Source organism: Lepidochelys kempii, chromosome 18, assembly GCF_965140265.1.
Source record: "Lepidochelys kempii isolate rLepKem1 chromosome 18, rLepKem1.hap2, whole genome shotgun sequence".
NCBI classification, from domain to species: domain Eukaryota; kingdom Metazoa; phylum Chordata; order Testudines; family Cheloniidae; genus Lepidochelys; species Lepidochelys kempii.
This window is the reverse complement of record NC_133273.1, coordinates 9,710,620-9,724,098: the sequence shown is the minus strand read 5'-3', so window position 1 is coordinate 9,724,098 and position 13,479 is coordinate 9,710,620. Positions and strand designations below refer to the sequence as shown.

The window sequence follows — 13,479 nt, the reverse complement described above, 5'->3', positions numbered from 1 at the left end:
TTATGTGGGCCACATCCACACAATATATACACTACCTGTATGGCTCTGAGGATGTCACATGAGCTGCAGCTGTGTGCTGATTGTGCTGCAAGTGGCCTGTGTGTTGAGAACCACTGCTTTAGGACCTTAAATGTAACAGTGATCTTGAATCCTTTCCACTTCTCCCCTTTGGATTGTATCTTGCTTGTCTCGGGCAGGAGGTTATAATCATGATCATCCCCTCTTTCCTTGTCTTCCTTTTCCAGCTTTATATCCAGGTCTTTTTGAAGAAAGATGACTCTGTGGGTTACCGAGCACTGGTGCAAACGGAAGATCACATGCTCATGTTCCTCCAGCAGCCAGGTAAGTTGGAACCAGATTGGCTGGTTACCCCTGTCCTATAGTGTATCCTCTCTTGGCACTTGCAATAGTGCAAGTTCAGTGGCCATTGTCTAGTCAAGCAGATTACTTCCTGAGCTAAATCCCATAGAGGAGTGAGAAAACTAGGAATATCCCTCACCCCCACAACTTGAATTTTCCTTCACTACCAGAGCTGAGAATCTGATCCTGCAATGTGCTTTGTTGAAGCAACAGCCTGTTGGCTTTAGTGAGGCTCTGCAGGGTTTCAGGGTTCTGCCCACACAGAACTTATTGCAGAACAGGGACCTGTAGCAGCTATTCCTCGATGCCTTTTTGAAAAGAAGGGAAATTCCTCAGACAAAGTATGGTGTTAAACTTTAGGGTGGAGTTAAGAGTCCATTTCTGTTGCTTGGGTCTTTGAGGCCTTGCAAGAATGTTAGAGGTTGAACTTGGTGGTTTTTAAAACTTTTTTTTTTTTTATTACTCCAACCCTTTTGCAAGCCCTTCAGTGCTCAAGTCATGGGTGTGTACTTTCAACAGTGTCTCTAGTGTAATGAAGTGAGGGGGGGGTTGTTAGTGATTAAATACCAGTGTGTTCGTTATTGTAGTAGACAGTAAATATCCAAAGTGCTTCAGAAATGTGGAATTTTGCGATTTATTAAGCAGCTGTTTACGTTTGTGAAGACCAGACAGAAGATCCTTCTGTCCCAAGTGTTAGGGGTATAGCTGTCAATCCATTTCAAGGGACTGGATTTGTAAGATCTTCCTGTCTCCTGATTGCTCTCAGGAACAAACATAGCACAGATCAGGAAATGCACTTGCTCTTTTCTTTGAATCAACCTATGTTGCCTTTTCTTTGTATCTCTCTAGGAAAAGTTCTATGGAGCAGGGAGGAGTCATTGGCGGAAGTGGTAAGCTTGGAGATGGTGGATCTACCTCTGACGGGTGCCCAGGCTGAGTTGGAAGGGGAATTTGGAAAGAAAGCAGGTAATAGCCAGGGTCCCACTCAGTGTTCCCTCTAATTTTTCCCACACGTGTGTGGAATGAATTTTGTTATGTGCACCAGTGTGGAGGTTGGTGGAGGGGAGGCCAGCCTACCTACTGGCGCCTCTACCTTAGCAACGACCTTTCATCGCCCAACGAGACCCAATCACAAAGCCTTCTCTCCGGGGCCAGGGCGCGGGGGCCAGCGCAGACTACAAGTCCTAGCACACATTATGTCCTGGAGTGGGCCTGCCGGACCAGCAGGAGGTGCCTGATAGTCTGTGCTCCTTCACGGCTCTAAACCAATCAGAGCCTTCTCCACCATGAGGCATGAGAATACGAACCGAACAGCGCCTGAGTTGGTGTGAGGATTTGGACCAATTAGCGCCTGCCGCAGCTGGGCTGGGTTCAGGCCGCCCCTCCCCCGACCATGGCAGGTCCAGGGCTGGGGCTGGGGGAGGGGCACCCCTCTCCTGGCTGTGGCAGGTCCTGGCTGGGCGGGTTCCCTGAGTGTCTGTGTGGTGCTAAATGGGCTGCTGTGCAACCACGCAGCTTACAGGGAACTTAAGACCCACTATGTGTAGATTCATAGATATTAAGGTCAGAAGGGACCATTATGATCATCTGGTGTGACCTCCTGCACAATGCAGGCCATAGAATCTCACTCACCCACTCCTGCGGTAAACCTCTCACCTATGTTTGAGCTATTGAAGTCCTTAAATCATGGTTTAAAGACTTCAAGGTGCAGAGAATCCTCCAGCAACTGACCTGTGCCCCATGCTGCAGAGGAAGGCGAAAAACCCCCAGGGCCTCTTCCAATCTGCCCTGGAGGAAAATTCCTTCCCGACCCCAAATATGGCGATCAGTTGAACCCTGATCATATGGGCAAGATTCACCAGCCAGATACCCAGGAAAGAATTCTCTGTAGTAACTCAGATCCCACCCCATCTAACATCCCATCACAGGCCATTGGGCCTGTTTACCATGAATATTTAAAGATCAGTTAATTGCCCAAATCATGTTATCCCATCATACCATCTCCTCCATAAACTTAATCTTTAATCTTGTTTAATCTTGAAGCCAGATAGAGTTGAACTTGAACTAAAACGAGATCACACATAAAAGCTCTACTAATAGATTTTCCATATCCCTCTGGGTCTAGCAGACATAGAGTGATAGGGAAATTACAATAACCAGCTTGCCCGCTCTTACCAAAACGCTTCTGTTTGATTATCCTGTATTGTCTTACCCTGAAGACTGAAATATAATTGCCTTTATTGTCTTTCTTGCCATCCGGATCCAGCCATTCAAGGTAACCCAAAGAATCACATGCAGTTCCTTTCCTCTCTTTGCTGGTGGATCTTTGTCCTCCCTGTTTGGTTTCTTTCTCAGAGAAGAGATAGATTAAGCATAGGACATGGCTCCTAACTGGAAGCCAATTCAGACTTCAGTTGCCAAGATTTGGGTGCTTCTCCATAAAGATGGCTCCTGTTATGCGAGAAGTGAAAGCAGGAGCCGTAAGATCAAGTACACTAAGAGTACTTGCAGGAGTGATAGGGAAGAGACTCTGCACATGGTAGTGTTGCGGCTTGCAGGAAAGCTTGATCTGAGGCAAGTGGAGTGCCTGCTAAAGTGGGATATGGCAGCGTGTATTTAGGGGCTTGGTAGGCAAAGGAGCTTCTATGATGGTAATGGGATATAATATGATCCAGGTGTCGTGGAAGGTGAGGCAGAATTTTCTTAATTAATATATACGAGTATGGCAGCACATGAGTTTTATAGACTGAGGCACTAGTCTTATTTGCTGGGCTGTGTGTATGTTTCCCCTGCTGTGGACCATTGCTTGTTGTGCTAACTGTTGTCACTGACTTGCTTGCAGACGGCTTGCTGGGGATGTTTCTGAAGCGCCTCTCCTCCCAGCTCATCCTGCTGCAGGCCTGGACTGCACATCTCTGGAAGATGTTCTATGATGCCAGGAAGCCGCGGAGCCAGATTAAGAATGAGATCAATATTGACAACTTGGCGAGAGATGAGTTCAACCTGCAGAAAATGATGGTGATGGTCACTGCTGCAGGAAAGGTGAGGAGGGCAGGGACTGGAAGCCATTCCTGGCAATGGAGCATACTATCCTGGCAATGGTGAGGGGGGATTTGTGGTGGGAAAGGTGTCAGGAGACCAGCAGAGTGTCTTGTAGTAGAGGAGAGAACCCAAAGCAGAATGGAACATCTAGATGTGAAAGACACGTTGTTACATATGTTGGTTTTTTTGTTTTTTTTGTCTCTTTGCTTCAGCTCTTTGGTATTGAAAGCAGCTCCGGCACCATCCTGTGGAAGCAATACCTACAGAATATGAGGCCAGGCTCCTCCTTTAAACTGATGGTCCAGAGAACAACGGCCCACTTCCCCCACCCCCCACAATGTACGCTGCTTGTTAAGGACAAGGTGAGTCCTTTATACGCGCACACACATGCCCACTCCCCCCTCCTCGGGTGGGTTTTACCTCCCCATAGTGAAAAATCCACAGTGTTAAAAATATCAGATTTGTGTTTTGTAAATGCTTTAAACGACGACAAAAAAAAAAAAAAATTTCACTCAATTGCTTTGTCCACTACATGAAGCAGAAAGTCAGCAAACCGTGTATGCTAGTTAAATAAGGTTTTCCCTCTGCTGGTCACACGACAGTATATACTCCACAGAAAATAGAAACACTCTTGCTTATTTCGGTGACATTCTGGGCAGGCCACAGTAGGGTCTCGTTCGAATTGTATATATCATACGTGAACGCTGTGGGATCAGCAGAGACGAGGTGATTTGAGCGCACAGTATGTTCATCTGTAGGGTAAGGAGCTCAGTGAAGGGAGAAAGGAGGCGTAGAGAGTTACATCCAAATATAAACCACGCCAGCAGGCAACTTCATAAGCTAGAAGAACAACCACCCTTCTCTGTGTTTGCCCTAACTAGTTTCCCATCCTGTTGTCTGTTTCAGGAGACCAAAATGAGCTCTCTCTATGTCTTTAACCCCATCTTTGGGAAGTGGAGTCAGGTGGCTCCCCCTGTTCTGAAGCGTCCAATTCTTCAGTCTTTGCTTCTGCCCATCATGGATCAAGATTATGCCAAAGTGTTACTTCTGATCGATGATGAATACAAGGTAATCTTGCTCCTAGGGCAAAATGATCTCCATCTGCAGGATAAATATCTCCCCTGTCAAGGCAAGAAATAAGAACGTTGTCAATTAAGTCTCATTCCCTTTGTGGGCTGACTTCAAGGGACTTCATCAAGATAAAACACATATTTAAAGCCGTATCTTTATCTTTGTCACTAATAACCCCATTAGAGTAACACAGAAACTTTAAAATCTAACTTGCTCCTTGTTGTTCTTGCGCTTTGTTTACCTCTTCCATTTCATTCAGCTTGTACCATGAAACCAGTCGTTGTCTTCACACTTGACTCTAGACAGTGTAACTCTCCTGGCTCTTGTGCATTAGGTGGCATAGTGCCATTTGTTTTATTTGGTTGTTTAATACTGCAGGGGAGAGCGACATCCCAAAACTGATGACTTTCATTGCAATTGAAAGAGAGTCACGAGAACCTATTTAGTCACATTAGGATTTGAAACCCCCATGGTTTTTAAAACAAACTCTAAATTTTCAATCTGCACTAAAATGATTCTACCCCTCTTTTTGGCCTCCTGGTGCAGAGGTAAAATATAGCAAGGCTCTGGCTTACAGATCAGAAAGCTGTGTTTCAAACACAGGCCACAGCCCCCTCCCCAGTGCAGATTCCCTACAGACCTCTTTATGTGGATGCAGATTCCCTACAGACCTTGTTATGTGGATGGTAAATGGCTTATATTCTTGCCAGGCAAAAATATAAGCCATTTATTGAACAGGGAAGGGTAGTGTTAGCTTCCCTATTACCCAGGGTGCCTCTGCCCTTGTTTAGCCAAATTCATCCTTAATTCAAGCCATTTACATCAGTGGAATTTACATCTGTGGTAAATTGGGCCCAGTAAGCTTAACTAGACTAGTTTACTTATATATGTGAGACTAAAAATTGATGATAACTAATGTCTTTGTTTAAACTCTTCTTTATCTTCCCAGGTTACAGCTTTCCCAGCAACTAAAAACATCCTCCGCCAGTTAGAGGAAATAGTCCACTCCATCTTTTTTTATATAGTGGATGCTGAACAGGGCAAACTCTCTGGTTTCCGGCTGCTAAAGGTACAGAAGATTCTCTGTGCTATGTAAGAAGTGACATGTTTATCCCACAGAGTGGATGTATGGTGGATCTTTGCTGTCATTGTATGGGATTTTGGTTTGATGTATAAGAAGTAGAGCTGGGTATGGACTTCTGACACTTCTCAAAAGCTTCCTGAAATCTTTGTAAACTCTCAGTTGTAAACAGTTTTACTGAAGAATCCAGACTTGTCTCCATCCTGCAGTTTGGTGGGATTCCACAAGAGGGAGCAGTTCTCCCATATTTCCCTGTTAAGATGCACTTCGGAGCTGAGGCGAGATGAGAGCACAGTAGTTCAAGTAATCTTTCCCACCCAGCTCCCCAAGGCTGTTGCCTATTCTGAGAACTAGTTTGGCTGCCCTAAACAATGGGCAGAGAAAGCATGTGCTCTTCCTCTAGTAAAAAGGGTTGACACCTGTTCTGGTGATCTTCTAAATCAGCGGGTCTCAACTGGGGGTCCATGGCTCCCTGGGGCTCCATGAGCCCTTTCAGGCACCACTGAAACCCTGAGCTCCGGGGCCCCCCCACAGGGCTGAAGCTGGGAGCAGCCTGGGGCTGAAGCCCTAGTGCTCCCCACTCCTAACCCCCCTGCGGGGCTGAAGCCCCACCCTTGGTGCACCCCTGCATGGCTGAAACCTGGAGCTCCCCTCCCCCACCCTGAAGTCAGAGCAGCGGGGAGCTGAAACCCCGAGCTCCTCCCCACCCTCCCCCTCCCCCGCTGAAGCAGGAGCAGTAGGGCTGAAGCCCCGACATGGGCAGAATCCCTGAGCCCACAGGCAGAGTTGAGGGGGCATGAGGGTGTTGCCCCCCCCACCAAACTGTAGGGCCTTACCCAGAGTGGGGCAGTCATGGGGGCAGCTCCACCTCCCTATACCTCCTCCTTTCCCTCAGGCCCCCTCAGCCCCCACCCTCTGGCCAGATCCTAGGCAGGAAGCTGGAGCCAGGCAGTGCGGGGCAGCTGCTCCTCTGGTTGGTGGTGCCATGGAGTGGGTGGCCGTCGCATTCCCCCGTCTGCTGCTGGTGCCCAGGGTTGCGGCTGCTCCTCAGCTCCCAGCCCCCTTTGACTGCTCATGCAGCCGGTCAGAACTGCCCAGGCAGGGACCTGGCTCCGGGGCTGGCAGAGCCCCACCAGCACACCACCCCAGACAGGTGAGTGGCTGGCTGAGGTGAGTCCAGGGGTGAAGGTGGCGCTTCCTCCCTGGACCCTGCTGTGCAGAGCTGGCCTGAGCCCTGCTGGCCCTTGCTCCCCCCCCAGATGTCAAACTACACGTATGCCCAAGGGTCCCGCCCCTGGCCTGGAGCCCTGAGTCATCTCCCCACACTGGGCCCTGGAGTTTTTATAGCATGTTGAGGGGGGCGTCAGAAAAAAAAAGGTTGAGAACTGCTGCTCTAAAGTACACTCTCTGCTAGCTGCAAATGACATGGCTCTAACTCCATCTGTGTCTTTTACGTGGGAGGGTTGTGATCACCCACAGATCTGTACTAGACCAGTGGTGTTTAATATATTAATTAACCATCTATAAAAGGGCACGAACAGTGAGGTCTCAAAACGTGTAGGAGGCATTTAACTGTTTGCATTAGTTGAGACTAGAGAAGACTGAATAACACCAGAGGTACCTGACAAAGCTAAGCAAATCAGTGGCATGATGGCAGGTGAAACTCAGTGTCCACAAATGCCAAGTAAAGTACATTGGAAGTAATAAGTTGAACTGCTCGTACACAGTGTTGGGGGCGACATTAACTGTAGCCACTAGGAAAAAGAATTTGGCTGCCACTGTGAATAGTTCAAGGCACAGTGGTGAACAAAAAGGCAAACAACGTTAGGATGAACAAATAATGGGACAGAACGTGTTATGCAAATAAATCACTGATATGCCTTCACCTGGAATGCTGTGTTCCCTTCTCATCACCCAGTCTAAAGAAAGATCTAGCAGAAACAGAGAGGGCCGAGAGATGGGTGACAAAAATAACTAGAGGTGGGGAAAGGCTGTCAGGATTGGGGACAACAAAAGCCTGTAAAAGAATGAAGGGTGTACAGAAGATAAATAGGGAACCTTCCTATTTGTCCTTTCTAATACAAGAATGAGGGGACATCTAATGAAGTTTATAAATTTGTTGCATTTAACTGATAAATAGAATTTAGTATTTGAGACAATTAACCTACGGAACTCCATGCCACATGATATCATTGAAGCCAAGAGCTTAGGAGGATTCCAAAAAGGATTAAACATGTATCTGGATAATTTGAGACAGAATTTTATTTATATCATTACATACAAAAAAAAAAAAAGACACTGCAAGAACATTAAGGTTGCAAAATCAAGTGCTAAAAAGTTGGGAAAGACAGAATTAAGGCTGCCTTTAATTCAGCACCCTTATGATAGTCTTTAATTACATGATCACATTTCAGTATCTTCTTTGAAAACAGAGGCAGAATGCCAGACTGGATGGAGCACTGATCTGATTCACTGCAGGAACTCTCCTAGGGGGGAATCTCCCTATGTCCTATAAATGGAGATGGTGTCTTTCAGAGGCTCAGGAAACCTTATTTTGCATCTTGTCTCCACTGTAGGATCTGACAACAGAGGAGAGCTGGCAGATGACCATCCCAACGGAAGTGCAGCGAATAGTGATTGTGAAGGGGAAGAGATCAAATGAGCATGTACACTCCCAAGGCCGTGTGATGGGTGATCGCAGCGTCCTCTATAAGGTACTGCAGACATTGTTAGCTGAGCTTTGGTGGCTGTGAGCTGTATGCTAAGGTTTCTATGGAATGTGGCATGGAAGCATCAGGGAGCATGATACCCACCTCCTGGGCTTGTAGACACTAAGCATGTTTTAAAAGCTACACTTAACCTGGTTGGAAAGATGTTTTTGCCAGCTATGCTGTCGTCTTGAGCTGTCTGGTAATTCTCTTTATGGAGCAGCCCATATATTAGCAACAAAGGTAGCAAGTCTAATTTGCTATTTATTATTTTCCTGATCCTTTTTTTTTAGACCAATGCTGAGGTCGAGAGAGAGGGGGAGAAGGGGTGGGAAAAAATAATGAGACTTAATGTCCATCCTGGGATGCATCCGCACTTGTCCAGGCCTTTTACCAGACTGGTAAAGGGAGGTCAGAAGGAACTAACTCTGGATTTGCTATGGTCCTGTTCTCCCTCTCATGCTTCCTAACGTCGTCATCCTCCTCCATCAAACAATTCTAGCTGGGCAGTGGTGTTGTGAGCTTCCAGCCGAGAGATTGGTTTGGAAGTGGATTGGAGATTAATGACTCTAGGTAAACAGAGAACAAGTGAGTTACAGAACCACTGAGCATGGTCTCCAGGAAGATGTTGCTGGCTGCTGCATTCTTGCAGACCTGCTTCCCAGGTTGGAGGGGCTGACTGTCTGGTTGGGTGATATGGCAAGCGAAGTATTGCATATCAAGGCACTTGCCTTGGGGGAAGATTTTAAAACAAGTGTCTGATAGAACTTTAGTTCTTTTCTCTCCTGATTGGGGAGCACAGCTTTGTAATTCAGAGCCCATTTCTAGCACTGCTGGTCCTGAGTCCTGACCCGAGATGGGACAATTGGTGCCAGGTTTCTGCATACCCACCAGTGTCTCTAAAATTTACTGGAAGACAGGAGAAGCTGAATTTGGGCAGAGGAAATTTTTCCTCTCTAAAAGTTTTCAGGCAGCTATTAAAGACTATGGCTGTATCATGACAGCTGCGGCTGATCATAAATCTGTCCTGATGATTTGTGCTGCTAACAGACATCTTGTTGCCACCATCTTTGGCTACATAGGTCTGGGAAAATCTGCATAGATTGCCGCTGGCACAATGGTTATTAACTAGAGGTTTCCTCACATCTCTTTCCCTGTCCTTGTTATAGTCTTTGAACCCTAACCTGCTGGCAGTGGTAACGGAGAGCACAGATACGCACCATGAACGCACCTTCATTGGAATCTATCTGATTGATGGAGTCACAGGCCGTATCATCCACTCTTCTGTGCAGAAGAAAGCAAAGGGACCTGTCCACATTGTCCATTCAGAGAACTGGGTTGTGGTAAGGAAAAGTTATTGCTTGTAATCCTTTACCAAATACCTATGCTGCCCAGGGAATGCTCCCCGACTCCCCGCCAATGACTGTCCAGCCACCCTCTGTGTGAATTGACTTGTGCTGGAGCATTCTGCTCTGCCCTCCTGAACAGTGTCTTCCCCTCTTGTCTCAGTACCAGTACTGGAATACTAAGGCGCGCCGGAATGAGTTCACTGTGCTGGAGCTGTACGAAGGGACGGAGCAGTATAATGCCACAGCCTTCAGTTCTCTTGACCGCCCGCTGTTGCCTCAGGTCCTCCAGCAGTCTTATATCTTTCCATCTGCCATCAGTGCCATGGAGGCCACTATCACTGAACGTGGCATCACCAGCCGTCACTTGCTCAGTAAGAATTGGGTTAGGGCAGGGTGGAGGGATTGGATTACATGTGTGTCAAATTTTGTATTCAAGATAAGGTCACAGTATCTAGGGCAATCATCGGCCATGACGGTCCCAGGGGCTGCGTTAGAGGAAAGTATATTTTTAAAGCTAGCCTATGATTTGAAGAAATACTGCAGCTACAGCCCTTCTTCCTTTGACTTAAACCCTGGTGCATGCTACTCTTCTGTGTGCATTCAGACATTGCTGCTGTCTGTGTGGGCTGTGCCTTCGCCTTTCCCTCATGAGCTGCCTTGAGAGCAACAGCAGTATTCAGCCTAGCCCTCTGCTTGCTTCCACACACCCTCCCTCATCACCGAGTAGTGGACTCGGCAAGCTCTCTCTGGCATGCATCAGGAGGACGATTGGATTAGCCATCAGAGAGCAGACATAAATGGTCACTGCTAAGAGAGAGTTTTTTGGTTTTTTTTAATGTGCAGTTGGGCTTCCCTCTGGCTCAGTTCTCTCCCTTCCAAAGGCTCTGCTGGATCCTCGACGCCCAGAGATCCCTACAGAACAAAGCAGGTAAGCAAAATGCCATGGCAGTAATCCCCGTTCCCAGGCACCTGCCAGAAGGGGGAGGTTGAGTGTTTTAATGCTTTAGTCTGGAGTAGATTAATTTATCAGTTCTCTCTGGCCAGATTCAGAGTTATTCTTACTCTAAATTTAGAGAGGCTGTTGTCTTTATTGGCAATTGGACTGCTTTACTGCCAGTCCAGGTGTGAATAAATTAGTCTGGAACACAGTAGTCCAGAAGGCTATCAAAAAGCACCTGTTAGCATCATACTAGTGACTAGTATTCTACGTAATTATCTATTTTTTTTAGAGTGATACTTTAACTGATTTATTCCTATGGCCTTGAACCTGGTTGGTTGGTGTCCTAGACTTTAGAAGGAGGTGGACACTACCCTAATTACAGCATGTCTTGGGCTACCAGTTTGTCTCCCTCTTCCTAATAGCTTTTACCAAGCACCATGGGTGAATGACTAAATTATCTGTATAAAGATTCTAATGTTGTATCACCAGACTTGAGTTCCAGATAGCAGGCTGCTTAGGGATTTAGCCATTATGCTGTGTTTGGTTGGGTTTTGATATCTCTCAAATGTCTTTCAGGGAAGAAAATTTGATTCCCTATTCCCCAGATGTCCAGATCCATGCTGAGAGGTTCATCAACTACAATCAAACCATATCCCGAATGAGAGGGATTTACACCGCCCCCTCTGGCTTAGAGTCCACATGTCTGGTGAGTCTAGATTAGGGTTTTTTTTGTAAAGCATGATGCGGGATACAACAGTATGCCATCACACACCCTTTCAGGGAAGGTATGCAACTTCAAGCCTTGTTATAAGTCATTGCTTAATGATTTCCTGAACTGAGCTTTGCTTGATCAGAACCATAGGGATGGGCCTATTATTAAGGCTAAGATTTTGTCATGGATATTTTTAGTAAAAGTCAGGGACAGGTCACGGGCAATAAAGATAAATTCACGGAAGCCTGTGACCTGTCCCTGACTTTTACTAAAAATATCCATGATAAAATAGGAAATGGCTGAGCAGCTTGCAGGGTGGCTGGGAGCTCTGGGGGCCCCCACCACCCGTAGGGGCTCAGAGCTCTAGAGTCCGCCTGCCCCTCCCGGCGGCTGTGGAGCTGCGGAGGACCCCTGCTGCCCCTTTGCAGCAGCTGGGGAGCTGTGGGGGTCCACCTCCTCAGGCGGCGGGGGTACCTCACAGCTCCCTGCTGCTGTGGGAAGCAGCAGGACCCTGCAGCTCCCAGCCACCGGGGCTGAAGTCATGGAGGTCTCTGGAAGTCAGATTCCGTGACAAAATCGTAGCCTTATCTATTATTAATGTATCTGGATTTCTGCTTGAAGCTGCTGTAACAACTGGTGGTCTCACTTCTTTAGGTTGTTGCGTACGGCCTGGACATCTTCCAAACCAGAGTCTACCCATCCAAGCAGTTTGATGTTCTGAAAGATGACTATGACTATGTGCTGATAAGTAGTGTCCTTTTTGGACTGGTTTTTGCCACTATGATTACAAAGAGACTTGCTCAGGTGAAGCTGCTGAACCGTGCATGGCGTTAAGCGCATGGGTGAAGGGAACACTGAGGGCACCGGTGAGGCTGGAGAACAGGCTGGCTGGGATTCTGAGTAGCTGATCATCTGCTGGAGTGCACACAACTGGGTTTAATTATATGTTATAAATTGTACTGTTGTGACGGAGGCCAGTCTTTTTATCACATTTCTCCTGGAGACATTGAAGGGAGGAGCTGCCGGTGGAAGAAAAATATGCCTCCCCTGGGAAGAATTCCACCCGCTGGCAAGGAATTAATGAGACTACAAAGGAACATTCATCTGTCCAGGACTTCACTGAATCAGTGTGAAAAAACCTTCTACAGCTTTTTTTTTTTCCTTCAACGTGCTAAGATGATAACATCACTTTCCATGAAAAACCTTCCCCTCCTTTAGCTAAGATTGATATCAAAATACTAAGAATGTATTTCTTCCCCACTTCTGAGGGTACACTTTGAGACCAGTTGATGGCTTACCTCTTCCCTACCTCAACCATTACTAAAATCTTGGAGGAGAACTCTAGATTCACCACCGCTCTGATTGGAAAGCTAGATTTTGTAAATGCGAGCTACTGTACATAGGGCATGGGAAGAGGGGATGTTCATAAGATAGCCAAGAGACTATAAAGAAAATGATGCATGCAAACTGATTGATCAAACCTTTTAAGGAAATTATAACAATGGGGAAGGAGTTCAGGGAAAGATGCTTACTAAAGTCTTCATATTCTTTATTTATTGTGACTGCACTGTATGTTCCTTTTCTGCTTTTTAATCTTTCAAATGGTTGCACAACACAGACCTCGTTGATTGGCTATTTCTGGGAAAGTTTTTCTCTGGTTTAAAAAAAAGTAAATATTTTGAAGGGTTTAGCAAAGCAGAGAGATGCCAGTTGCTGTGAAGTTGCATCTAAAAACATCCCACCTTCTATGCTATTTTGCCAAACAGCTAGGTTGATAACTTGAAACTAAGTTTAAAAATATTGTGATTTAGGAGTAAAGAAGCCTGCAATTTGTTTTCCCTCCATGTATCAAGGATGTTCATTCTTGGTGTGTGTTAATATTCAGTATCTAATTTTAAATTGGATTAAGTTTTTACAATGATCTGTAACTCATTGGGACATTAAGTGCTAACATTAGTTCTGAACCTCCTATGTACTGAAATGGTTGCAACTTGGCACATGAAGCAAAGGGCTTTGTTGGAAGCCTTATTGATTTATGTTTAGCTGAGATGTGATCAGATAACCAGATGCTGTAACAAACTAGATCTTGTTTTTAACTGTGAAACTGGTCCACAGTTGTTTTGCGTGGAAGAGTTGGGGCAGAAAGGATGAGGAATATAAGGTCATTTCTGCGTAGTGGAGAGCAGGTCATCTAAATAAAAGTTATTTGATCAGTA

General features: G+C 46.2%; 1 protein-coding gene across 1 annotated transcript in view; it reads left to right on the top strand.

Annotated features, from left to right (window-relative positions):
- Positions 1-13,479, top strand: part of EMC1 (ER membrane protein complex subunit 1) — a 26,899-nt gene extending 13,420 nt beyond the window's left edge. Inside the window, exons 12-23 of the mRNA XM_073317058.1 lie at positions 246-342; positions 1,210-1,326; positions 3,203-3,402; positions 3,615-3,764; positions 4,309-4,470; positions 5,423-5,542; positions 8,131-8,268; positions 9,432-9,605; positions 9,772-9,982; positions 10,455-10,539; positions 11,128-11,257; positions 11,918-13,479. Coding sequence (XP_073173159.1) covers positions 246-342; positions 1,210-1,326; positions 3,203-3,402; positions 3,615-3,764; positions 4,309-4,470; positions 5,423-5,542; positions 8,131-8,268; positions 9,432-9,605; positions 9,772-9,982; positions 10,455-10,539; positions 11,128-11,257; positions 11,918-12,097 — 1,764 coding nt within the window. The 3' untranslated portion in view covers positions 12,098-13,479. The remainder of the gene's footprint in view (positions 1-245; positions 343-1,209; positions 1,327-3,202; positions 3,403-3,614; positions 3,765-4,308; positions 4,471-5,422; positions 5,543-8,130; positions 8,269-9,431; positions 9,606-9,771; positions 9,983-10,454; positions 10,540-11,127; positions 11,258-11,917) is intronic.